General features: G+C 47.6%; 1 protein-coding gene across 14 annotated transcripts in view; it reads left to right on the forward strand.

Annotated features, from left to right (window-relative positions):
- Positions 1–10,239: 10,239 nt before the first annotated feature.
- The window catches only part of Znf532 (zinc finger protein 532), a 133,191-nt gene continuing 115,746 nt past the window's right edge, over positions 10,240–27,684 (forward strand). For 2 of the 14 annotated variants that reach the window (XM_045134630.1, XM_004654779.2), the window contains exons 1-3: positions 20,575–20,907; positions 21,255–21,335; positions 21,467–21,534. In XM_045134630.1, coding sequence (XP_044990565.1) covers positions 20,777–20,907; positions 21,255–21,335; positions 21,467–21,534 — 280 coding nt within the window. In that variant the 5' untranslated portion in view covers positions 20,575–20,776. Of the gene's footprint in view, positions 10,350–20,120; positions 20,359–20,574; positions 20,908–21,254; positions 21,336–21,426; positions 21,535–21,955; positions 22,072–22,361; positions 22,552–27,684 lie in introns of those variants that run through there. The other 12 variants (XM_045134631.1, XM_045134636.1, XM_045134629.1 and 9 more) reach the window with 12 other exon arrangements.

A 27,684-nucleotide genomic window follows, 5' to 3' on the forward strand; every position in this document is an offset into this window, starting at 1 on the left:
CTGTAACTTGACCTTGGACAAGCCCTCTGGCCCTCCAGGCTTCCCTGGATGGAAGCTGGGCTGTTGGAGTCCTAAAAGCAAAAAGAGTGGTAGACGAAAGTGCTTAGCAGGGATGCAGACCAACACTTGGGAGCTATTATTAGGGGATCCCTACAGGCAGAAGCGGAACTGCAGTTGGGCTGCCAGCTTCCAGGGAACTGAAGGGGAGGGGGGCAGGGCAGTTTGATGACTCAGCTGTCACTGTGTCCTTCCCACGCCAGGCCACACCTGCTGCTACAACAGCCCTTCCTGTTCCTGCCTGGGGAAGGTTCTAAGTTCTCAAAGCAGGATTCTGAACAGAGTTTACTTATTTTCCCAGCTTCTAAACTAAGCCATCCTCTCAAAGAGTGACACAGTCTTTCCTGGGGTACGCTATTGCCTTCAATTAGATTACTGCCCATTCTTGTCTGGCTCACAGACTTGTCTCTTAAGGGGACCTTCCTTATCATAGGTCTTTTTGCATTAGGTTGTTTGTTTATTTGTTTTGGTTTTTCGAGGTAGGGTCTCACTCTGGCCCATGCTGACTTAGAATTCACTATGTAGTCTCAGGGTGGCCTCGAATTCATGGCAATCCTCCTACCTCTGCCTCCCAGGTGATGAGAAGGTAGAAATCACCCAAGAGCAGCTTGGGGAAAAAGATTTATTTTGGCTTATAGGCTTGAGGGGAAGCTCCATGATGGCAGGGGGAAACGATGGCATGAGCAGAGGATGGACATCACCCCCAGCCAATATAAGGTGGACCACAGCAACAGGAGGGTGTGCCAAACACTGGCATGGGGAAACTGGCTATAACACCCATAAGCCCGCCCCCAACAATGCACTCCCTCCAGGAGGCATTGATTCCCAAATCTCCATCAGCTGGGAACCTAGCATTCAGAACACCTAAGTTTATGGGGAACAGCCAAATCAAACTACCATATTCTGCCCCTGGCCCCCATAAACTGATATCCATACATGATGTACAATACAATGCATTTAGTTCAACTTTAAAAGTCTCCATAGTTTTTATCAATTCCAGTGATATTCAAACATTCCTATAGTCCAAGATCTTTTAACTGAGCCATAATAACCAAAAAATCCCCCCCCAAAAAAATAATAGCACAGAACAAATACTCATACTGCTAAAGATGGCATTGGGCATAGCAAAGAAATATTCAATCAATACAAAACAACCAGGGCAAACATCAAACTCTGTAGCTTCAAATCCAACAACTCTAGCCAGTGACAAATCTCCAAGTCTGATAATTCTAACCAGCAATAAGTCTCTGGCATTCCAATTCCGCCCCTCCAGCTAGGCTACTCACAGTCCTGGAAAACTTCATCTGGGCCAGCAGCATTCCTTAGCAGCCATCTCATGGTCCTGGCATCTCCACTGGGTCTCCACTGCAACCCAAGGTTTATCCTCATGGCTCCATGGGGGTCTCCATGCAGGCATCCAGCAAACCTGCTTCATACTGCCCATGGCTGTTTCCAAAACACAAGACCACATTGCAAACTCAATGACCCTCTCTTTCCTGCATTTCTTATACTCCACAATAGCAAGTAGGGTGCCAATTTGTTAATGGGGGGCGGGGGAATAAAACAGACTTTGAAGAATAGGACACTCCTTGAGCTCTCAGGCCCCTTCAAAAGAGTGCACATTCTTCCTGTTGCCCCAGTGCAGGTCAGCTGGCCCAATCTCAAAGGTTGTAATCTCTCAAGTGCAGCTGAATGGGCAGCAGTTCACCCAAAAATATCATTTCTTCTGTGCCATATCCCTTTACTTACTACGCAAAGCAACCCTGCACAACTTCTCAGGACACGGGCATAACAGCAAGCTTTTCACACAAACTGCTAGCCCAGTCCAAGCAAAGCTCTTTCTCACCCTCATAAACCAAACTTCACAGTCCATAGTTCTTACTGCATTCAGGTCTTCCAACTCTGACGAGAATAGTCCATCAAATTGTACTTACAGCACTGCAAGGCATCTCTTAGGCCAAGGCTTCAAATCCTTCCACATTCCTCTTGAAAATCAGCTCCAAAAGGCCAAAGCCACACAGTCAGGTGTCTAGCAGCAATCCCACTCCTTGGTACCACTTTACTGTGTAAAATGGTACCAGGAATGGGGTCTTTACTGTCGCAATCAGGTTCGCATTGCTGGTAGAAATCACCCAACCAAGAGCAGCTTGTGGGAAAAGGAGGTTTATTTTGGCCTACAGGCTTGAGGGGAAGTTCCATGATGGCAGGAGAGACGACGGCATGAGCAGAGGGTGGACATCAACCCCTGACCAACATAAGGTGGACAACAGCAACAGGAGGGTGTACCAAACACTGGCATGGGGAAACTGGCTATAACATCCATAAGCCCACCCCAACAATACTCTGCCTCCAGGAGGCATTAATTCTCAAATCTCCATCAGCTGAGAACCTAGCATTCAGAACACCTAAGTTTATGGGGGACACCTGACTCAAATCACCACAGTAAGCCAAATAAGCCCTTTCCTCCCATCAGCTGCTTCTGTTTGGGTGCCTTGTCCCATAAACAAAAAGGAACTTAAGGGGTTGAGAGATGGCTTACCAGTTCAGGCATTTGCCTGTGAAACCTAAGGACCCAAGTTTGATTCCCCAGTACCCACAAGGTAGATGCACAAGGTGGTGCATGCTTCTGGAGTTCATTTGTAGTGGCTGGAGGTCCTGGTAGGCCCATTCTCCTCTCTCTCTTTCTCTCAAATAAGTAAATAAATATATTTTTTTAAAGGAAACTACAACAGTGACATTAGGCCATTTTGGGGGGAGGAGGTTTGGATGCTGACCTGGAATTCACTAGGCAGTCTCGAACTCAAGGTGATCCTCCTACCTCTGCCTCCTGAATACTGGGATTATAGGCATGCACTATCATGCCTGAGGTTTTTGCTTTTTCAGGTAAGGTTTTGCTGTAGCCCAGGCTGACCTGGAATTCACAATGTAGTCTCAAGCTGGCCTCAAACTCATGGCTATCCTCTTACCTCAGCCTCCCAAGTGCTGGAGTTAAAGGCATGCGTTATTATGCCTGGCCACCGTTTTTGTTTTTTTTTTTTTTTTTTTTTGTTTTGTTTTTTTTGAGGTAGAATTTCACTCTAGTTCAAGCTGACCTGGAATTCATTATGTAGTCTCAGGGTAGTCTCAAATTCATGGTGATCCTCCTACCTCTGCCTCCTGAGTGCTGAGATTAAAGGCATGCACTACCATACCTGTCTACACCTTTCTTTCTTTCTTTTTTTTTTTTTTGGTTTTTCGAGGTAGGGTCTCACTCTATCTCAGGCTGACCTGAATTCACTATGTAGTCTCAGGCTGGCCTTGAACTCAAGGCGATCCTCCTATCTCTGCCTCCTAAGTGCTGGGATGAAAAGTGTGTGCCACCATGCTCAGTCTTTCTTTTTTTCTTTAAACTGAAGAAATTCTCCTTTGCTTTCCTAAGCTATGAGCTGTATTGCATAGTGTATTGGTATATTGTTATGAAGAATGAGTGTAGTCATCCTTATAGGGGCAAATAAGGAAAATCACAAAAACCATTCGGCATGCTGGAGAGTAATGGTGCCGACTTTCCCGAATTCTTGTCTTGCTAACCCTATAAGAACACTGGCTGCAAATATGGCCAAAGGGTAAGTTAAGCAATGTTTTATTTTAGAAAGTAAAGCAGAAAGCTCCTGAGTTTGGAGGGCTCCCATGTGGGTAACCCAATTGGTGACTTGGACCAGGGGGCCTCGTATCCTTAAAGATATAAATTAGACCAGGCGTGGTGGCACACCTTTCATCCCAGCACTGGGGAGGCAGAGGTAGGAGGATCATCATGAGTTCAAGGCCACCCTGAGACTACATAGTGAATTCCAGGTGAACCTGTACTAGAGTGAGACCCTACCTCAAAACAAACAAACAAACAAAGATATAAATTACAGTGGGTGCAATATTGGCACATCTGTCATGGTGGAAACCAACTGCCCTCTAACTGGACTGGAGGCCTGCTCCATGGGAGGGAATACATCCCTGATACTGAAAACTTAAAACAGGGGTAGTCATGAGCCCTAGGGATGTAACGTCTGCTGCTGTCTGGCTAAATGTATATACTATGCTTATCAAATTGCCCAGTAAGCACTTCTCTTAATGTTCATACCCTTATACTAATGCTATTCTCACTTTGGGTAGAGAATCTTCTCTTTTCAGATGGCAGTGACCTTGGGATGACTCAGTAGGCATCATGGTGCTGGAAAGAAGTGACTGGAGTGCTCAGTTCTGCAATATCTCTACCACACCTTCTAAGGCTCAGGGTCTATTGTGGAAGAGGTGACGGGAAAAAATGTAAGAGCCAAAGGAAGGGTAGGACTCCTTACAACGTGCTCCCCTCAGACACAAAATGGCCTGGGTATACATGACCTCATAGTGCCTGACACTACCTACACAAGACCATCATAATAGGAGAAAAAGATCATGACATCAAAATAAGAGAGAGACTGATTGAGATGGGGAGGGGATATGATGGAGAATGGAATTTCAAAGGGGAAAGTGGGGGGAGGGAGGGTATTACCATGGGATATTTTTTATAATCATGGAAGTTGTTAATAAAAAGTTTTTTAAAAAGATATAAATTAGGTGTGTAGTCAGGGTAGATTGGGTTGGTAACTTTGGATGCACATGGGGGCTCATGATAGGTTGATGAGTTAGGCAATGGAATGTGGTTCCTTCCAAAAGCTCCAAGAAGGAGAAAGACCCACATGACCAGAGCAGCTTGTGGGAGGAAAGGGTTTATTTTGGCTTAAAGTCTAGAGGGAAAGTTCCGTGATGTCAGGGGACAGCATGGCATGAGCAGAGGCTGGACGTCACCTCTGCCACAGCAGGTGGACAACAGCAGCAGGAGGGTGACCTGAACTCTGGTAAGGGGGAGCTGGCTATAACACCCCTAAGCCTTTTCCCAATAGCACACCTCCTTCATCAAGGCACCACCTCCCAAACTGCCATCAGCTGGGACCAAGCGTTCAGCATATATGAGTTTATGAGGAACACCTGATTCAAACCATCATGCCTAAGAAGTAAAAAAAGAAAAAAAAGAGCAGAGGCTGGTGGACAGCCAACATTTTGGTGAGTCAAGGCTTCTGGCATTCAGTTGCTCAGCTCTGTTCTTTGGACTTTATCATTAATAATATACAATTCATATAAAATCCCTGCGTGGTGGTGTACTCAGGAGACTGAGGTAGAGCTTGAAGAGGAAGTGGGCTCCAAGGTACAAGAGGTGCCGTGACTGCCATAGAGAAGCTGGACGCCTTGTTTAGGGACTGTCACAGGGCATGCCCCCAAGGTCTTCCCTCCAGCAATGAAACACTGAGAATGATGGTAGTATTCCTGCTAGGGACTTGGGCCAAAAAGGCTGCAATATAAACTAGGATTGGATTTTAAGTGGATAAGTCGAAAAATCTTAGGATTTTATACAAACAGCTTTAAAAGGTTTAGGAAATCCTGGTCCATAAGTTAGGTGAAGATTGGACCGTCTGTACATAGCTGGGCCTGGTGGCGCACGCCCTTAATCCCAGCACTGGGGAGGGGGAGGGGGGAGAATCACTGTCAGTTCAAGGCCAACCTGAGACTACAAAGTGAATTCTAGTTTAGCCTGGCCTAGTGGGCTAGAGCAAGACCCTACCTCGAAACAGCGCCCCCACCAAAATAAAATTAGAATGCAGACAAAAGCCAGAGTGATGGTGTGGGGCTTTTTGTTTGTGTTTTGTTTCTTTGAGGTAGGGTCTCACTGACCTGAAACACATTCTGTAGTCCCAGGCCAGCCTCAAACTCATAGGGATGCTCCTACCTCTGCCTCCCAAGTGCTGAGATTAAAGACATGCACCACCATGCCTGGCTGTTCTTTTCACTTTAAATATATATTTTTTAAAATATTTATTTAAGAGAGAGAGAGAGAGGCAGATAGAGAATGGGCACACCAGGTCCTTCAGCCACTACAAATAAATTTTAGACTCACACATCACCTTGTGCATCTGGCTTATGTGGGTCCTGGGGAATTGCACCTGAGTCCTTTGGCTTTGCAAGCAAACATCTTAACTGCCAAGACATCTTTCTAGCCCTCTTCTCACTTTTTATTTTTTATTTTATTAAAAAAATTTTTTTGTTTATTTATTTGAGAGTGACAGACAGAGAGAGAAAGGGGGGAAGAGAGAGAGAGAGAGAGAGAGAGAATAGGCGCGCCAGGGCTTCCAGCCACTGCATACGAACTCCAGATGTGTGCGCCCCTTGTGCATCTGGCTAACGTGGGTCCTGGGGAATCGAGCCTTGAACCAGGGTCCTTAGGCTTCACAGGCAAACGCTTAACCGCTAAGCCATCTCTCCAACCCTCTTCTCACTTTTTATTATCAAGACAGGGTCTCACTAAATTGCCCAGGCTGGTCTTGAACTTGCTCAGTAGCCCAGAAAACCTTTGGATTTACAATCTTCTTGTTTCAGCCTCCAAGTAGATGGGATTACAGGTGTGTACTACCAGGACTGACTGCCTCAGGGCTTTTGAGTTGGTCTCTAAATTCACTAGCAAGCACCAGAGTATGGCTCAGCCTTGCCGGGATTGAATGCTGACTCCATTGTTCATGGATGTGCACAATTGAGACGTCTTCTGCCCTAGTCTGTCTATTTCTACTATTGCTATAACAGAACCCTGAAACTTGGAAAGTTATGAAGAAGAGGGATTTATTAAGCTCACAGTTCTTAAGGCTAGATTAAGACTAGATAGCTATATATACTTGGTTTCTGATGAGGACCTTCCACTGCTCCATGCATGGTGGAAAATTGGAAGAGCAAGTAGGTATGTGTAAAGAAAGGGGGAAAGGACTGGAGAGATGGCTTAGTAATTTCATGGCGATCCTACCTCTGCCTCCTGAGTGCTGGGATTAAAGGCGGGTGCCACCATGCCCGGCTGGTGTTTTGCTTTTTGAGACAGCTTCTCACTTTGTAGGCCAAGGTGTCTTGCACTCAGTGTGTAAAGCAGACTGTCCGGGACCCCGTGGTGACCTGTCTGCCTCAGCCTTCCTGGAGCTGGAATTGTAGGCATGAGCCGCCACGCCAGGCTGGGGCAGTCCTGTTGAACACGTGCTTCAAGATCGTCTGAGTTTATCATCACTTGGCAGGCGAATGCCACAGCAAAGGCAGGTTTTAAGGAATAAATAAACCATGCATGACAATTATTTGTGTGTTTATTTGAGAGAGAGGTCTTGGGCACCTGAGTCTCTTGCTGTAAAGGATGCATGGGCCACTTTGTGCATCTGGCTTTAAGCGGGTACTGGGGAATCGAACCTGGGCTCATAGGCTTTGTAAGCAAGCACTGCTAACGGAGCCATCTTTCCAGCCCTGGGTCTGACAATTTACTTGCATGAAGGCTGATGTTTCATGTTTATTTGGTTTTTTTCTCCTTCCAGCAATGTGAGATGACAAAGGAAACTTGGTCTCCTTTGATGAAAACTCTTCAAAGTTTAAACCATGGCTCAAAGCTTTTATTTTCTGATACTGAATAAAAAAAAAAAAAAGTGTGTCTTTGAGGGCCTTAACCTCCTTTCTGGCTCCTTGCCTCTGGAAAATACCTGTGAGAAGAGCGCCACAGGTCACAGGCATTACTCACTGAGTGCATGCGCACTGGTCACGGGAGAGAGTTACTAAGTGTTCCCTAAGCACCCAGTCAGAGAGAATAAAACTCAGGTGTCAGATTGTAAGATGAGGCTGCCGGAGTAATCACCTCACCGTGTCCCTTCATTTCAGCATCATAAAGACTAGGTGTTGAGGGTAGGATTTGATGGACACAGTTTTGCCTCTCAGCTTTACAGGCACAGAGCGACAGTGAATGCAATGATTCTAGGAGACAAGGAGAGATGGTGGGCAAGGGGCAAATAGCTTTTATTGGACGGGTGTGGTAGTGCATGTTTTTAGTGACAGCACTTGGGAGACAGACGTAGGAGGATCACTGTGAGTTCAAGGTGAGCCTGAGACTACATAGTGAGTTGCAGGTCAGAGACCCCACCTCCCGGGGGGAAGGGGGGGAGAAGGATTTGGGGCTGGACAGATGGCTTAGTGGTTGAAGTACTTGCCTGCAAAGCCAAAGGAGCCAGGTTCAAATCCCCAGTACCCACATAAAGCCAGATGCACAGGGTGGCACATGTGTCTGGACTTCATTTGCAGTGGCTGAAGGCCCTGGCACACCCATTCTCTCTCTGTGTCTTCTCTTTCTCTCAAAAAAAATTTTAAATAACTAACTAACTGAATAAATAAATAATTTTTTAAAAAATAGCTTTTATTGCCAATTTTATGACTCAATTGTGACTTGAGCTACTAGGATTTGTAAAGTGTTTTGTTTGCCTGGGGTTTGGCAGTGTGGTATGCATTGGTGGTCTTAATCCAGTATCTGGACCAGAAAGCAAATATTTGTGTGTCCTTGGAATCCCCGTGACAATGGAGAAATTTCTGAAGAGGCCATGGAAGCCAGATGGGAATTGGGCATGAATTGTCTGGTTAGCACTAATGTCCTCAGCCAATGCTATGTCATCTAGTGTTTTCTTCCCTCATGTCTCAGCTCACACAGTGCCTATTTTGTGCTAAACCAGACACTCAATGCTGGAGACTCGGGGCAAAGCACCCAAGATACCCCATCTGTGCCCTCATGGAGTTTGCCTTCAAGTGGGAGAGAAAGGAATTAACTATGCCACACAATTAGGACTGTCATGTTTAGCAAATTAAAACAAGATGACCAGTTAAATCTGAATTTCAGAGAAAGAAATGGATATTTTTGGGCTGGAGGATGGCTTACTGGTTAAGGCGTTTGTCTGCAAAGCCAAAGGACCTAGGTTCGATCCCCCAGGACCCACATTAGTGAGATGTACAGGGGGCACATGCGTCTGAAGTTCCTTTGCAGTGGCTGGAGGCCCTGGCATGCTCATTCTCTCTCTCTCTCCCTCTTTCTCTGTCAAACACATAAAAATTAAAAAATTTTTAAAAATTGATATTTTAAAACTGGGTGTGGTGGTGCATACTGTTAATCTCAGCACTTGGGAATAGGAGGATCACAAAGTGGCACATGTACCTGGAGTTAATTGGCAGGAGGCTCTGGCACACACATATTCACACATTCTCTCTCTCTCTCTCTTTCCCTTTGAAGTAGATAAATAAATAAAATCTATTAAAAGGTGTTTGATCATAAAGTAGACACTCAGTTCTCAGGCTAGAGAGATAACCCAGCAGTTAAGAGGCTTGCCTGAAAGGCACATGGCCATGTTTAATCCCCCGTACTCATGTAAAGGCAGTTGCAAAAAGTGGCACATGCGTCTGGAGCTCATTGGCAGTGGCTAGGGGCTCTGGTGCAACCATATCATTCCTTTATGTTCTCTCTCTCTCTCTCTGCTTGCAAATAAATAGTAAATAATAATAATAATAACAATTTTTGTTTTGAGGTAGGGTCTTGCTCAGGTTGACCTGGAATTCACTGTGTATTCTCAGAGTGGCCTCAAATTTACAATGATCCTCCTAGGTCTTCCTCTTGAGGGCTAGGATTATATCCAAGGACCACCATGACCAACTTCTTGTTTGGTTTGGGCTTCCCACATGTCATGGAAACACTGTGCCACTAAGCTTTATCTCCAACCAGTATTTAATATGTAAGTAAACTCTGGTGGTTTAAGGAATATTTGGTTTAAAACAAAACAACAACAAGCCCATGGAATTCAGGTGAGGGGAACTGCTTCTTTGAAGCATGGGCTTTGTCAGGACGGGGCAGGGATTCCAAGGAGGCATGGCGCCTCCTTCGCTCGACCGTGGCGGGAGGAGGAGATGGTAAGATCAAGTGGTGAGTGACTGGCACGAAATGTGGTGGAGATAGAGGCACATTTTGCACTTTCCAGGTTGAGTGACAGTGGGACATCTCTACGCTTGTCAACTTATTGTCATGTGCAATTAGAGCAGAGATCACACCTAGAAACTCAGGTCTGGAAATCATCAGATTGAGCTTGATGTCCTCATGGCGCTGTGTTTCTTTAAGAAGTACAGATTTAGAAATGAAGGAGGGCCCAAGATAGAACCTTGGGCAAAATACATATTTCTGAGAGGAATGCAGAAAAATGAGCTGAGGGCTGCTGAGAAGGAATGACAGCTAGAAGGAGGGAAGGCTGTCACGTGCAGAAGCCAAAGGGAAATGTCAGAAGGGGCTGGTGCGAAGTGCTTCTCCCCAAGGATGTAACATCCATCAGATGACCAGGTTATGAAGCCCCATTGAGGGAGGAGAGGGGGCTGCGCAGGGCCCAGAGGCTTCATCTCGTGCACCAAGGGTAAGAGGTTTTATTCCTTTGAACACAGTACTTTGCACTTAGAGGGCAGGAGGAGGAGAGACCAATTATGAGTGGACAGGTGGGCAGCTTCTCAAAGCTTATGCGGTGTCCCATTGCCAATCTCCTGAGGCCTGTGGGCAGCAGGCTGGGTGTACTTGGGGTACTTGAACTGATGTGGCCCTGCACGTTTAATGTTACATGTTCTGGTTGATTTACTCTCTGGGATAGACATGTTAGAAGAAAGGAGAGAAATGGGGCATGGTAGCTCATGTATGTAATCCTAGCACTCAGGAGGCCAAGGCAGGAAGAATACCACGAGTTCAAGGCCAGCCTGGACAGAACAGTGAGACTCATAAAAGAGGAAAGAAGCCCGGCGTGGTGGCACCCACCTTTAATCCCAGCACTCGGGAGGCAGAGGTAGGAGGATCACCATGAGTTCAAGGCCACCCTGAGGCTACATAGTGAATTCCAGGTCAGCCTTGACTACAGTGAGACCCTACCTCGAAAAACCAAAATAAATAAATAAGGAAGGAAAGAAAGGCCCAGGAGATGGCTTTGCACTTGGCTGCAAAGTCTTATAAGCTGGGCTTGATTGCCTAGTACCCATGTAAAGCCAGATGCACAAGGTGGCGCATGCATGTGGAGTTCATTTGCAGTGGCTAGAGGTCCTGGTATACTCATTCTCTCTGCCTGAAAAATAAATAAATCAGAATATTTTTTAAAAAAAGCTGGGCGTGGTGGCACACGCCTTTAATCCCAGCCCTCGGGAAGCAGAGGTAGAAGGATCACCATGAGTTTGAGGCCACCCTGAGACTACATAGTTAATTCCAGGTCAGCTTGGACCAGAGTGAGACCCTACCTTGTAAAACCAGAAAAAAAAAAAAAAAAAAAGCTTGGTGTGTTGGTGTGTTCCTTGAATCCCAGCATGCCCAAGACCAAGGTAGGTGGATCGATATGAATTTGAGGCTAGCCTGAGACTACATAGTAAACCCCAGGTCAGCCTGGGCTGAGTGAGAAACTACCTTGAAAAAAACAAAAATAAATTCAATTTATTTATTTTATTTATTTGATAGAGAAAGAGGGAGGGAGAAAGAGAGAGAGAATGGGTGCACCAGGGCCTCCAGTCGCTGCAAATAAACTCCAGACACATGTACCCACTTGTGCATCTGGCTAATGTGGGAACTGGTCGAACCTGGGTCCTTCAGCTTTGTAGGTAAATGCCCTGACTGCGAAGCCATCCCTCCAGCCCTCAGTTTATTTTTTTATTTGCAAAAAAGTATATACACGGCTGGAGGGATGGCCGAGCGGTTGAGATGCTTGCCTGCAAAGCTAAAGGACCGTGGTTCAATTTCCCCAGGACCCACGGAAGCCAGAAACACAGGTGGCACATGCATCTGGAGGCCCTAGTGTGCTCGTTCTTTCTCTCTCTAGTAAATAAACAAATAAAAGAGTTAAAAAGAATTTTAAGAAATTATATATCAGAGCCTACCTCCTGTTCTTGCGAACAAGCCCTAGAAGCTTGCACCACTTTCTTGTTTTCCAGCTTTTCGAGGTTGGGCCTCACTTTAACCCCGGCCTCTCTGGAGGGAGTCACACCCAAGTGTCCACTCAGTAGCCTTACATGAGCTGCTTTGTGTTCATTTTCAAGGCAAGGTCTCACTCCAGCCCAGGAGGACCTGGAGCTCAGGTCAAATGCAAGACAATCCTACTCTCTCAGCCTCCTGAGTGTTGGAACTAAAGGCATGCGCCACCACACCCTACTAACATATAGGCTTTTTTAAAACTACCATTTTTAGGGCTGGAGAGATGGCTTAGCGGTTAAGCACTTGCCTGTGAAGCCTAAGGACCCCGGTTCGATGCTCGGTTCCCCAGGTCCCACGTTAGCCAGATGCACAAGGGGGCGCACGCGTCTGGAGTTCGTTTGCAGAGGCTGGAAGCTCTGGCGCGCCCATTCTCTCTCTCTCCCTCTATCTGTCTTTCTCTCTGTGTCTGTCGCTCTCAAATAAATTAAAAAAAAATTAAAAAAACAAAAAAAAACCTACCATTTTTAAAAATATTTAATTAATTAATTTTAGAGAGAAAGAATGGGTGCTCTGGGGCCTCTGGCCACTGCAAACGAATTCCTAACACGTACACCATCATGTGCATCTGGTTTTACATGGGTCCTGAAGAATCCAACCAGGGTCCTTTGGCTTTGCAGGCAAATGCCTTAAACACTAAGCCATCTCTCCAGCTCTATATATTGGCTTTTGAGGGCACTTAACTTATAGCTCAAAGGGTTGCCAAGAACCCCCCCCCCCATACGCATGCTTTTTCCCCCTCTTTCCTGATAAATGAGATTACAGGATGACTCTGAAGGAGACATGGACTGGATTATAATCTGGTAAAATAAAACCTTGGGTCACAAAGGTTGTATAAAAGGGCAAAGACATTTCTTTTACTATAAATGAGATTCCTAGAAAACTTCAAGTTTATAGCTGGAAAAAGAGAAAGGTCACATAAACTTAGGCCTTCAGCTTGACTTTTTTTTTTTTTTTTGGTTATTCGAGGTAGGGTCTTACTCCAGCCCAGGCTGACCTGGAATTCACTATGGAGTCTCAGGGTGGCCTCGAACTCATGGCAATCCTCCTACCTCTGCCTCCCGAGTGCTGGGATTAAAGGCGTGCACCACCACGCCTGGCTTGACTATTTTTTAAAATATTTTCATTTACTAGAGAGCAAATGTGCATGTGCACGCATGTGTGCAACAAAGAGAGAGTTTGTATATGAATGGGTATACCAATATACTAGGACCCTTATCATAGCAAAGGAACTCCAGATGCATGTGCTACTTTCTGCATCTGGCTATATGTGGGTATTGGGGTGTTGAACCTGGGCTTTCAGGCCTTTTCATGTTTTTCAAGGTAGGGTCTCCCTTTATGCCACGCTGGCCTGGAATTCACTATGTAGTCTCAGGGTGGCCTGGAACTCACTGTGATCCTCCTACTTCTGCTCCGGAGTGCTGGGAGTAAAGGTGTACGCCACCACACCCAGCCCACTGCTGAGCTATCTCTAGCCCCTCCTTCTTTCTTTATTTTTATTTATCTGAAAGAAAGAGGCAGATGGAACATGCAAGGTCCTCTGGCCACTGCAAATGGAACTCCAAATGCGAGTATGCGCCACCCTGTGCAAGGCTTTGCAAGCTAATGCATTAATAGCTAAGCCATCTCTCCAGGCCCTTCTCTTTCTTCTTTCTTTCTTTCTTTTTAAAATTTTTTCCTGTTTTATCTTTATTTAGTTAGTTATTAGTGACAGAGAGAGTGAAAATGGACATGCCAGGGCCTCTAGCCACTGCAACGTATTTGCTACCATGTGCATCTGGATTATGTAGAATGTGGAACCTGGAGAATTGAACCTGGGTCCTTAGGCATCGCAGGCAAGCGTCTTAACCACTGAGCCATCTCTTTAGCCCCAAGTACCCCTTTCAGGGAGGGCAACCTCTCAGGAGATGGGTGTGGCCTGGTGAGGGCCTTGGGCTGAGCTACCTGGAAATAATGTATGGAGAAATGTTTAGAAACATACTTAGGAGCAAGGCAGGACTAGAAAGTTCGCCCACAGTGGCATGGAGACCCGGGGATCTGCAGCTGGGTGGCCCTCAGGGCTGGTTCAGATGGGAGTACTTCTAGCTCTCCATCACTCAGACTTTGGCTGCTTCTTGGGACATGTTATACCCTTGGGATAGACAGTTTCCAAGCACTGTCACCAAAGCCGGCTGTGGTGGTGCATGCCTTTAATCCTAGCACTTGGGAGACGGAGGTAGGCTGTGAGGCCACCCTGAGACTACAAAGCAAACTCCAGGTCAGCCTGGGTTAGAGCAAGACCCTACCTCGAACAGCAAAACAAACAACCCTCCCTACGGAAAATAACCTATGACAAGATGCAAGAAATCAACCACAGTGGACAAAGGTCTTAGGTTTCATTGGAGACATACTTTTGTAATGGGAATTTTGGGAGTTCCTTGCCAATGCACCAACAAATCTAGGGTATCCCAGACTCTTAAAAATTTAAAGAATTAGCCAGGCGTGGTGGCACACGCCTTTAATTCCAGCACTCGAGAAGCAGAGGTAGGAGGATCACCATGAATTCGAGGCCACCCTGAGACTACAGTGAATTCCAGATCAGCCTGTACTACAGTGAGACCCTACCTCAGAAAACAACAACAAAGAGAGAGAGGGGGGGGGGGGGAGGAGAGGGACCAGTCGTAAGAAGTCAGGTATACTTTGATCTGTAGCAAAGAAGGACAGGTCCAAAGACATTGTTGCTTTTTCTTTCAGGGGTCCAGTCACCCTAACTGCCTCATTTTGAGGTGTCTGTAGGTTTAATTAGCTTGTGTCCAACCCATAAAACGTGATAACTGGTATAGCTGATGTGGATGCTAAGACAAAAGTATGGCATCCAGGTAGTTTTGGCACTGTGGGAGACCCACCCTGAAGATCGCTTCTTGGAAAGAATTGTGACTTGGGAAACTCATACAAAAACCTTTAAAAAAAAAAAACAAAACCTTACTTATTTATTCAAGATGATAGAGAAAGACTGAGTGAGAGTGATTCTGGGCATAACAGATTCTCCTGTCACTGCAAATGAACTCCAGATGCATGTGCCACCTTGTGCATCTGGCTTTACGTGGCTACCTGGGACTTGAATGGAGGCCAACAGGCTTTGCAAGCAAGCGTCTTTAACCATGGAGACATCTCTCCATCCCCAAAGCCTTTTGCTGTAGAGAGTGATGAGAGAGAAGCGGGTGTAGGCCTTTCCTTTTCTCAGATGCCTTCCTCTTATCTCTTTCCTTCCTCCTGGACTTGAGAGTGGGGTTGACCCCCACCACACACAAGGAAGGTATTAAGGAAGTCAGGTGCAGAGAGTTAGAGATCTTAAAGTTCTCAACTGATGTGTCCTTTGGGCTACAGTCTGAATAAGATTGTTATAGTTCTCTCAAAACCCATACTTCTAGCTGGCCTTACCATTCCAGAAGGTACTATTCATAGACATTACCTACTGTCCTCGGTCCCCACACTTCTCTTGCCTTGGATAAGGCCTGCTTGCCAGCATTTAGGTTGAAAGACAGCAGGAGGTAAGAATTAATGGGCCCAGGCATTCCCCATTGGGGTCATTCAAATACTTAGGGGCCTCCTCCATAATGCTCTCTGCTCTGAGGCCAACCCCCTTCCCTCAGGTCTCCTAGTGAAAGGATTTTCCAGGGTTTCCAAGCTGTGGCTCAGAGCAGGGAGTGTGGCTTTGCTCTGGAAAGTCTATGAAATCATTAACAAAGGGCAGGGGAAGAATTAGCCCTTCCCTTCATCCTTTTCTGATACAGTGAAAACCTGGTTATGGTTTCTTTCAAGGGTATGTTTTTGGAAGTGTCTAGAAAAGATATCAAGTCTACCAATACTCTAATATTCTTAAATTGATTTTTTTTTTACTTCCTGTGCTGGCCACTAGGCTACAAATGTTTTCCATTGTTATTCTAGGGTCAAACATTGTAAGATTCCTTAAAAAAACATGCTGACAAATGTGATATGTTAAACCCTCTATAAACACTTTAGGCCTAGCTTTCTTTTGAACTTAAAAAAAAAAAAAAAAGCAGCTCAAGTCATGGGGCTGTTCAGGAATAGTTTGCAAGGCCTTTGTTGAGAAAATGCTCCCCTCCCCTTCCCTCTAGGAACACACCTTTTGTGTGCTCTGCCTAACAAAGGAATTTCCCAATTTCATAGTGGAAGAAGGAAAAGTATGGAATCTACAGGCTTCTGCAAACCCAGCTTCTAACCACAAAAGATTAAACAAAACAAAACAAAAGCTGAAAGATGCTGGGATTTGTATTACACTGGAGGAAAAACCCAGGCATCGAGTTTGCCTTAACAAAATACTAAAAGATTTGGAATTCCTCTCGTTTCTACTTGGCATGAGAATCTTTTGCTTCCTTTGTTCTGCCTTCCTTATCTACTGTCCTCAGATAATAGTTTTATTTCACTCTTGTAGTCAAATGACTGTTTTATTGTTGCTCCCTGCATCACAGTACATAAGGTAGTCTTACATACATAGAATATAGAATAATAAATGAGTCTTATGTATTGATTGTCTGAAAGAGGGGTCTTTTTTTTTTAAACTCAGAAGCTGTGTTTCAGCTGTGAAATTCAGCGATTTTTACAAAATGGGTTAAGGTGGGTGATTTGCTTTTAACTATTAGTCTACTTGGCTAAGAGCTTTCTTTGAAACTCTCGTTGTAAAAATAGAACTGAGATAAAAATGTGGTAGAAGAGAACTTGGGGGGGGGGGGGGATTGCTTATGGATTTAAAAGCACAGGCAATGTTAGTTCACGTCCCTGTGCAAATGAATTGAGCTCTGGAACCAGATTTCTCCTAGCCAAGCCTTGACCAGAACACTGGGCTTGTACACAGAACTCTGCTTACAAGGCTCTTTGGTGATAGGAAGCCCGGGAGATGGGTGTGACTTTAGCGAGCCCCACTCTGGTAAACAGTTCAAATGCTGCTCTGCTGTGTTCTTGGCTTCAAGATGGAGAGGGGGGAGGGGGAGCGGCAAGAGGGCATTTTAAGTAAACAAAGATCACACATCAACCTAAGATTTCCTATGGCATCTACATGGTGTAGTATTTCAAATTAGCAGGTCCTTGTACGTGTCCATGCACATGTTTCATGTTTTTTTTCATGCATATTAATAAAGGTCCACCTTTGGGAGAGGAAAAAGCCTTCCTTTCAAATGAAACGGAACCCAGGTAAAGTTGAAACTCAACCCACAGAGTCCTGGCATTGTTTTTTATGGCTAAAAGCAGGCCAGAGTTTCCATTTCATCGTCTTGTAAAACTGGTCAATGTGATGCTGTGGCTGGCAAAATTGGTGGATGGTGTAGGTCTAAGGTGCACAAAGATGAAGATAGGCGTTCCAAGGGTGCATCCCCACGAAATTCTGCTGTCTGAATTGGAGGGCAACTCTTGTGTGAGACCACTCTTCAGGAAAAGTCTTGAATAGCAGAAGTGCTGTTTCAAACTAGCATTGTACAGTGGCCTCTCAGAGAACAATGGCTTCCTCAACGAGAAGTTAATGCAAGTGGAATACTGAGCGCGTGTGCACACACACACACACACACACACACACACACACACACACACAACTTTTCTGCAGGCTTTACAGACATTAAGCAATCAATCTAATTTAAGGTAAAACACATACGAACACTTCTTATGCTCGGGGTGTTCACTGCTATTCTAGTGGTATTATTGTCTGGAGTCCAAGCAAACAGGAGGGAGCCTTTTTAGGAGGGAATGGTGACTTTTTTTTTTTTTTTTCAGATCCTTCCATTTTGTCCTATTTTCAGTCAGCACAATTAGCTCGACATGGCGGCTCCTCTGGTTTTCAAAAGCTTTCAGTGGAGTGCATGTTTGTGCACAATGTGGGAAGCAGGACACTGGGCTAGAAAACAGCATTCTTCACGTGCAAAGGAAGGGAGACATTGTCTGTGCTGGGTGGGTTAGGATCACACCCCTTCGTGGCCTCTGGCGGGTTTATGTATGTGTTTGTGTGTGTGTTCTGTAAGCCATGGCCACCTGCTGTATGTCCACCATCTCCCTTCTAGAACTGAAAGACGCTGTTATGACACCGCGTTCTCTCTGCCATTCTCCCCTGAAAACAAGAAACAACCCTCCATGAACTGAACACGCCATGCTTCAAATCTGGCCCCAGTGGCCTTTTTTATTTCCTTCTTCTCTGAAAGCCAAACGTGTCTTTTTTCCAACCAGGGCTTTCTCCCCACCCCAGGGGTGTCTTCCATTCCTTTGTGGCTCAGTTTAAGGCGGAAAAAAAAAAAGAAAAAAAAGAAAGAAAGAGAGAAAGAAAGAAAAAAAAAAGGGCTCCAAACCACTAGCTCACCAGAAGGGGAGAGAGCCCTTTCTTTGCACCTCCTGGGAGAATTTCTTTTTTTTCAGATTTAATTTGTCTGAAGGTAGCGTGCTCTCTTCCCTTACTGACTGCAGTCATCAGGAGGAGGACCGAACACCACCTTGACTTCTTATTTATTTTTTAATTTTTTTGCATCCATCTTGGGCGAGGCCTTCTTGCTTCCTTCTACTCGAGTAAGTTACGGTTGGGGGCCATGGAAAGGACTGGGTGAGAGTCTGAAATGTTGGAAAGAACGAAAAAAAAAAAAAAAGAAAGAAAGACAGAAAAAAAGAAAAATCCCGAAAAAGCATCCCCCCGCTTGGTCCCCCCATCGTGCACCACCAGCAGCACCCAGCTCCGCGCCCGCTGGCGCGCTTTCTCTCTCTCTCCCCGCGGGCCAGGCTGCGCCCCACCCGGGCGAGACCTGGCGGGTCGGCGGGGCGCCTCCGGCCGGCCGTGGGGCTTCGAGCGCCGCCGCCGCCTTCCCCTCCGTCCCCTCCGGCGTCGTCTCCTTCCTCCTCCTCCTCCTCCTCCTCGGGGCTTCCCTTCCCCCACGGCCGCCCCCTCCCCCTCGCCCGCGCTCTCCCTTTTGTTCGCTCGCCGCGGCCCGCCCGGGGCCCCCCGGGGTCCCCCCGAGTCCGTCCCCCCCGCGCCCGGCCCGCCCGCAGGCCCCGCGCGCCCAGCCGTAGGCCCCGGTGTGGCCTAGAGCGCGGCGCCCGGGGAGCTCGGGGCCGGGGACTACTGCGAGGCCGGGGCTTGGGCGTGACGGCGAGGCCTCGGCCGTGGCGCTGGCCGGGGAAGCGCCGGGGGGGACGAGGCCGCGCGGGCTGCGCTGACGGACGGCGGCGGGGACGGCGGCGGCGGCGGCGGCCGGGGTGACGGCGAGGCCGCCGTGCACACCTTCGCCACCGCCGCCGTCGTCACCGCCGGACCCCGGCCGCGGGAAACGCGGATGACACGCCCGTGACATGGAAGCCGCCGCCGCCGCCGCCGCTCCGACGACAGCCGCCGCCAGCGCAGCAGCAGCAGCAGCAGCAGCAGCGACCGCAGCAGCGACCACAGCCGCCGCCGCCGCCGCGCCGCGTTTGAACAAAAAGGTCATCCGAGCTGCGGCCCAAGACGCCCGGGCTTGACCGACCTCGGGGCGCCGCCGCCCGGGGTGGGTGTGCGCGCGTGCGGCCGTGCGCGCCCCGGGGTGGCCGGGTGGGCGACGACGGAGGGGACGGCGAGGACCTCCCTCGTGTCCACCAGCCCCGGAGGATGCCACCCGTCCCCGAGGGTCGCGCAGGCTCGGGCTCAGGCTCAGGCTCGGCTCCCTTGGCCTGGCTTAGGTGGCCTGGCCCACGCGGGCCTCGGGGACGGGCAGGCCGGCAGCAGGCCCTCGAGCTGCCCCGGGCGGGGGGCAGGAGGGCCCCCTCCCAAGGTTCTGCTAGGCCCAGCGGGGCTGTGATGGGGCCCACGTGAGAGAGCAGGCTTCTCCCCTGCAGCGCTGGCTGCTCTTACAGGATGATTTTCCCAAGGCCTCGGTGCCCCCCTCCCCTCACTGACCCCTGACTTTGTCCCCCACCCCACCCCCACGACCCACCCAGACATCACCAGTGTGCCACTACCCGAGGTGGACTCCTCTCCCCACCCCAAATCCTCCTCTTCCCCCCCACCCCCAGCCCATAGGTGCTTGAAAGAAGAGAAGGTTGGAAGGAGGAGACTGGGGGTGCTGTTTGATGGTGGTGGTGGTGGTGGCAAGGGCTGGGAGAGAAGAGGAGAGGGACGGAAGGGAGGAGGGGGCTGGGTGGGGTGGGTGTGTGTGTGGGGGTGACAAGCTCAGAGGAGCCTGGTCACCCAGCCAGCACCACTCTGCTTAGGAGGCCAGGCCGGCTCCTGCAAGCCGACGCATCCTGTGTGAAGAGAAAGAGAGAGAGAGAGAGAGAGAGAGAGAGAGAGAGAGAGAGAGAGAGACACACACACACACACACACACACACACACACACACATGCTTTCTTGGGGGCTTTTTGTCAGCCACCAACACAGAGCACACACATTGACACGTACACACAAAAGATCTGAGCCAGGTTGTGGGAGGTAAGTGGGGGAAGGAGAAGGAGGGGGAAAGCAGTGTCTGGTGGGCTTGGGGTGAAGAGGAGGAGGAGGGGGCAATGAGCCCTGAGGGGCTGTGGGGGGCTTGTGAGGTGAGGTGAGCATTTCCAAAGCTCTGGGCTTGTGTGTTTCTTTTTTCTTTATTTTTTTCTTTCTTCTTTGTGTGTGTGTGTGTGTGTGTGTGTGTGTGTGTGCGCGTGTGTGTGTGGGGGGAACACACCATGACCTTCCCCTCTTCAGGAAACCCTAAAAGGGAGAAGCAACCCCCAGCGAGATTCCCCCCTGTGCTGATGGTTTTCAGAGACTTGTTGGCAACTCAGCAGCGAGGGTTGCCATAGCTTTTTTATGTAGGGTGACCAGAACCGGCTGAAACTGGTTTGAGGCAGATCAGCTCCTGAACACAATGCAGTCACTGAGCTACTACAGTGGGATAGCAGCTTCCTCTCTTCATGGCAGCCAAAAGCAGAGGAGTTTGCAGGAAGGTGCCATCCCCACACAGTATGTGAACGCACACTTAGACACCACACAGCACTGGTACGTGACTAATGGAGCCCTAAGAGGTCGTTGTGTAGACGATGTGGGAAAGGTGCAGGTTTGTAGGGTAGGTAGGAGATGACGGGCTTTTCCTGCCTGTTTCTTTTGCGTAAGGGATGGACAAGGAGCTGAGATTTATGACCCTTATTAAAGAAAAATGTGCCTTACTAGGGTGGGGACACTTGGTTTGTGCAGTCTCTCTCTCTCTCTCTCTCTCTCTCTCTCTCTCTCTCTCTCTCTCTCTCTGTTTTTAACAAAACCAAACCAGAATGGAGCGATGGGTTTGTAGTGGTGGTTTGTTTGTAGCTGGACAATGTTACTTTGCATGCCTTCTTTTTCTCTTGCAGGCTGTATTCTGTTTTGTGCTTTTCCTTGTGGAAGCTTCTAAAGGGTGTTGGGGATACTTGTGACTATTATGAAGGCCAAAGGTAACAATACTGTTCTAGGAAATGAGCATAAATGCATTAGAGCGATGCTGTTAGCCATACATGCTGTCTTTTTTTTTTTTCTCCCTTGTAGGCCTGTTGAAGGGCTGCTTTTAACCCTTTCATATTTGCAGAGAATGCAACCGTGTGACAGTAACTGAACACTGGCCCAAAGTCTTCCCCAAAGGTCAAGGTTCACAAGGTGAGATATGCTGTTTTTAGCATGAATTTAAATATTCACTTGCAGATCCACTCAGACACAGAAGGACAAAATGGATTGGTACCCTGGAGATGAGTGGGGGTCAGAGTGGAGAAGAAATACCTTCATGTTATCTGTGCGTGAGGGGGTTGGAGTGACTCCTTTGATGGTGTTTCTATCAAGGCGAGATCTGAATGCCTTCATTAAGTCGCATGTGCCTGGGCGTTTGGAAGAGTCAGGCCTGGAAAGGAGGAGACCTGTTCAGAGAACGGTAGGCGGCAGGGCCTTGTGGCGAGCGCGCTGTTTTGCATACGGCTAAAGAAATACACATGGTGCGTTTGTCCATGACTGTACAGAGAACGTAGGACTTCAGCAGATCCAGGCAGCTTAGCCACCTTTTTAGGATCTGAAGAGCCTGGAGGTAGACTCGCCTTTTGTTCATTTGTCACCATTTTCCATCCTCTCTGAGCTGGCCTGCAAGCTGTGTCACTCCCAGCCAAGTGGTGGAATGTCTTTTATTGATCTTGGGGGCTGTTGATGGTGAGTTTGCCATTGCATTATTTGTGGCATACATTTTAATGTGGAAGGCTAGTGCCAGGCCAGGAGGAAACGTAGTAGTCTGGCTTCATGTGTGCAGGGATGCCTGTTAGCTCACAGCTTTCCTGTAATGGGTGGTAGAAAATGTCTAATGCCTTCCTGCAGTTGGATTCAAGCTGGCATTTTTGTACACCCTCCCAAAGCAGAGGTCGCAGGGAAAAGGAGCAAGCGGATGACGAGTGTAGCAAAGAGAAGAACAAAGGCTATGTGAGCTTCCAGGGCAACTCTAGACGTTTTGCCTTGGGGTTCCTTGTGAAAAGAACTGCAACTTCCCCAAACAGGAAACCAGTCGCTCCAGAGTCAGTTCCAGCATGATCTCAGCAACAGAACTGGTTCTGCCTTCCTGCTGGCTTGGTAAAAAAGTACAGGCAAGAGGAGCCCATAGGAGACATGATTGCAAATGCATTTGTCCCTCACTTTGAAGTGGGTATTTTGTTCTCTCTGGGTTCAGCAGAGTGGTCTGTTCAGAAATGCTGAGCGTCTTAGAACTGGTGAGGGGGTATGCTGGCAGTGGTGGGCAGCCTGTCTGTAGCTGAGGGTGTTCAGTATGCACGGGTTTGTGTTGTTGAAATGGCTTTCATTTGTCTGCAGAGACCTCGCCTGTGCGATAGCACTGGCAAAAGGGGAAACAGGAGTGTATGCATGGTGAGCTTGGAATACTGGCATACTTTGTGTCGTATTTAATAGAGATAAATGTAATCTCGGACGGATATACCAGCAAATAGCTTACATGATGGAACAAAATTCTTTGCAAATCACCATGCTAAAATTGGTTTTCCATTCTGCCTCATTTTCGACTGTCAGAGTTTCTGTGGATGACTGTGGCAGAAATACGCTTGCGAGGCAGACCCGGATCCTTGTTGCATGGTGCATTGCTCCTGCATTTCTGGTGCCAACGAAAACTCAGATGGCTGAGATGATAACACTTAATTAGCTTAACACAATAAGCTGTTTTATCATTTAGTCCTTGTTCCTGTCTTTCTAGTTAGGGATTTTGATTTAACTTCGACAGCTCACCCCTTGCAATCACTATTTCTTGAGAGGGTTTCAAAGCCCTTCTTGGGCACTGCATGTTATGGAATGTTCTCGTTTACTGTCTTGGTGGTTTTCAGCTTTGTTCTTTCCCCTCCTCCCAAGAAGTCTCCTGAAAATAGCATTTGTTTTGCATTTAGGCCAGTCTTTCCAGCTGCAAATGCTCTGCTGGGCTGGGGAGCTGGTCCCCCCGAGCTGATCTTGGATGGGAGCTGGCCTCAGGTGTTGATCTCACGCTGGGCTGTAATGAGGCAGCAGGCCCTCATCGCCTGGGAGAGGGACCCAGAGTCTGGGAAATAAGTCAGGGCATGTTTCTTCCTGGGAGAGCCAGGAGGGAACACCCGTGGCACCCACCCTGGAGCCTGAGCTGGCTGGCGCCTGCTTGCCCAGTGCCTGAGGCAGTCTCAGAGACAACCTGAGGCCTTCCCTCTGCGGCAGGAATGTGCGGGTTTGGCAAGAGCACACTGGAAAGAAAGAGTAACTGGGTGGTGAAAGCTTGCTTGTTTTTACCCCTTGCCTGAAATTTGGTCATATTTTCCATGCTAAGGAACATTCGATCCAGGGTTTTTACAGCTCATCCTAACCTGGTTCAAGATTTTGTGTCCTCTCTCTCCCCCACACACGCTTTCCCTCCTCCCTTCTTTTCTCTCAAAACAGTCCCCTCCCCCACCTTTGTCTTCTCTCCACATTTAGAGACAGAGTGTTGCTATGTAGCCCAGGCTATCTTCAAGTTTGTGCTCCTCCTATCTCAACCTACTGAATGCTGGGATTCCAGACAGGCGTGTGCCACCACACCTGGCCACTTGCCCGATTTTGAGGAAGGCCTAGAAGGACTTTGCTTATATTTGTAGCATCTCTTCCCTGGACTTCACAGGGAGCACGGTCTTTGCAGTGGTTTCCAGTCATCGTGCCTGTGCCCTGGGTAGAACAGCTGGTGAGGTGAGGTCGCCTTGCTGGGACCCTTACTTACAAGGCTTCTGCTGTGAGAAGAGATCTGAGGAAGATAGGGTTCTGCTTCCTTACCTCCATTTCCTAATTCCCAGATAACCTGGGGCGGGGGGAGCACACCTTTAATCCCAGCACTTGAGAGGCAGAGATAGGAGGATCACCATGAGTTCAAGGCCACCCTGAGACTGAATTCCAGGTCAGCCTGGGCTAGAGCGAAACCCTAACTCAAAAAAATCAAGAAAAAGAATAGCCGCCCATATATGTGGCAGAAATCCACATCTGATGGTGTTTTAGGGTAAATCTCCACCATGTCATAGTTAAAGAATCTGTAAGTCTTCATTCCATGGTGCAAGACTCTGGGTTTTGACATTTGTGTAGAGTCATGTATCTCCTTCCATATCCTTGCAGAGTAATTCCCTCCTGCAGACCTTCCTTTAGCTGTCCCTCCGCGTCAGGCTCCTCCAGTTGTGTCCCTGGCAACCACAGTGCTACCTTAAATGTATTCTTCTCTGCCCCCAGTGTTCACATTTTCCTAGCGTGTCACATAGATGTCATCTTTTTTCTTTTAAAATGATCTCTCTCTCTCTCTGTTCTTTTTTTTTTTTTTTCTCTTTTTTTTTGAGGTAGGGTCTCACTCTATCTCAAACTGACCTGGAATTTACTATGTAGTCTCAGGGTGGCCTTGAACTCATGGCGATCCTCCTACCTCTGTCTCCCGAGTGCTGGGATTAAAGGCGTCGGCTACCCTGCCTGGCTTAAATGATCTTTAAAAAAATTTTTGTTTTTATTTGTTTATTTGAGAGAAAGAGAAAGAGGGAGATAGAGAGAGGGAGAGAATGGACACACCAGGGCTTCCAGCCACTGCAATTGAACTCCAGATGCATGTGCCACCTTGTGCATCTGGCTTACATGGGTCCTAGGGAATCGAACTGAGGTCCTTTGGCTTTGCAGGTAAGCACCTTAACTGCTAAGCCCTGGATGTCATTTGCCTGAGGTTCAATGATTGGGAATCAAGTCTTGGTTCTTTTACTCGCTAGGTAGTACTCTACTGTATGGACGTACCACAGGTTGTTGAAGGACATTAGTGTTCCCAGTCTTGAGTATTTGTGAGAAAAGCTGCTGTAAATATCTCTGTACACATTTTATGTCAGCATGAGTTTCTTTCTTTCTTTTTGTTAAGTACATGGCTTTATATGGTTCATATATATGAATTTGAAGTTTGTATGAAAAAAAAAAATTCAGTTCATTGTAACCCAAGATCTGGCTTGACAGCTACACTGAAGGCTTCCTAGAGAAGAGAATGGGTGAACATGGAAGACAGTGGAGAGATGATCATGATAATAGAACACTCTCTAATGGAATGACATGCTTTATAACCCTGAACTAATCGAAATTAGCCAAAATAGAAACAAAGCTGCAAGTGGTAAAATTGTCTCTATTTCCTCCAGCAATTTGTTACATCTCTTTGGAGACATTTGGCAGTATAGTTTTTTTTTTTCCCCCTCTCTCCTTACATTTGTTTTCAGGTGCAATGCAACACTACACAATAATAGAATTGGGATTTTGGAAAGTGATGCCAAAGGTCTTTGTTAGAATCTGGGCTATATGTAAACACCTTCTTCATTACAATTTGATTTATTGGCTGCCAGGATAATTGGTGGCACTCTACTACTTGAAATCATTATTCAGCTTTGAAACCTTGTAAGGAAGTGAAAATATTTAGGCTCCATCTTAGCAATGAAGTGAAATAGCTTTTTTGTTGTTGTTGTTTTACATGGTAGAGTCTCACTCTGGCTCAGGCTGACCTGGAATTAACTATGTAGTCTCAGGGTGGCCTTAAACTCACAGCAATCCTCCGACCTCTGCCTCCTGAGCACTGGGATTAAACGCATGCGCCATCACATCTGGCCAAAATTTTTTTTGTTTTGGTTTTTTGGCAAGTGGGGAGCTTTTGAAGCAGACAGTTTCTTTATTTTGGAGATAGGGTCTCATGTAGCCCCAGCCTAGCATGTAACTCCTTAGGTAGCTGAGGGTGAGGCTGACCTTAATCTTTTTACCCACATCCCAGTGAGACAATTATGGGCATGTGTCATCATGCTTGCCTGTATGAGGCTTGTGCTAGGGACTGAGCTTGGGGCTTCATGCACACTAGGGACCCATTGACTCACATCCCCAGCCCAGATTCTTTTTTTTTTTTTTTAATTTTTAAAAATATTTTTTATTTAAAGCTGGGCATGGTGGCATATGCCTTTAATCCCAGCACTTGGGAGGCAAAGGTAGGAGGATCGCCATGAATTCAAGGCCACCCTGAGACTACATAGTGAATTCCAAGTCAGCCTGGGCTAGAGAGAGACCCTACCTTGAAAAACAAAAAGAACAAAAAATTTTTTTAAATTTATATTTGAGAGAGAGAGAGAGAGGCAGATAGAGGATGACCATGAACTCCAGAACCATGTGCCACTTGTGCATCTGGCTTACATTGATCCTGGGGAGTTGAACCAGGGTCCTTTAGTGTTGCAGGCTAGCACCTTAACCACTAAGCGAGCTCTCTAGCCACCAGAATAATTTTATTTATTTATTTATTTATTGAGGTAGTTTCTCACTCTAGCCCAGGCTGACCTGGAATTTGCTATATAATCTCAGGGTGGCCTTGAACTGACGTCGATCCTCCTACCTCTGCCTCCCGAGTGCTTGGATGAAAGGTGTGCGCCACCCCCAGATTAATTATTGTTGTTGTTTTGAAACGGTTTTACTCTGTGGCCCAGGCTGTCCTGGAGTTCACTGTGGAGCAGGGCTGACCCCCATCCTGCAGAGGTCCTCTTTCCTTCACCTCAATAGTGCTGGGATTGCAGGCGAACCCCCACTCTTGGACTTTTTTTTTTTTTTGAGGTAGGGTCTCTCTAGCCCAGGCTGACCTGTATCGCAGTCTGTAGCCCCAGGCTGTCCTCGAACTCGTGGCAGTTCTACCTCTGCCTCCCCAGTGCTGCGATTAAAAGAATAAAATTAAAGAGTAAAGTCCGTGGAGTTCACTTCCCTGCGAGCAGTGAGAGGCATTCTCCAGTGGGAGGTGTGGCTCAGGATAGCATGGCCTCCTGCTTCCGCAGAGGCCGGGGAAGCGTCGGGGAGGAGAGCCCAAGAAGTGGCAAGCCGGATCAGCTGTGGATGCTGTCAGCTGGGTACTAGACACTTCACTGTTTCCTGAACGCCAGGCATCGAGAGTGGCCCTGGAAAGACAGAAGCAGGAGGACAGCAGAGGAGAAGGGCGGCGGGGAGCTCTGCAGAGGCCTTCTAGTGCTGAGCCCGAGGATGTGAGGGTGCGCGGCAGCCATGGCCGGCAGTGCTCCGGGAGCCTGCTTGGGAGCTGTGCTGACACTGTGCAGCAGGCGAGGCCTGGGCTGAGGAAGCTTTCTGTAGAGTCATGTGACTATGGGACTACCGTGTGTACCAGCACTGGCAGGAATTAGCCTTCATCCCAAGGGTCCCGTGGAGCACCCTGGAGGAGGGGGATTGAGACTGTCGAGCCTGGAGGGGAGAGGTCAAGTGCAGACCCGAGCAGTCCAGAGAAGAGCCATGAGG

The sequence above is a fragment of the Jaculus jaculus genome, chromosome 15 (assembly GCF_020740685.1).
Source record: "Jaculus jaculus isolate mJacJac1 chromosome 15, mJacJac1.mat.Y.cur, whole genome shotgun sequence".
In the NCBI taxonomy this organism is placed as follows: Eukaryota; Metazoa; Chordata; class Mammalia; order Rodentia; family Dipodidae; genus Jaculus; species Jaculus jaculus.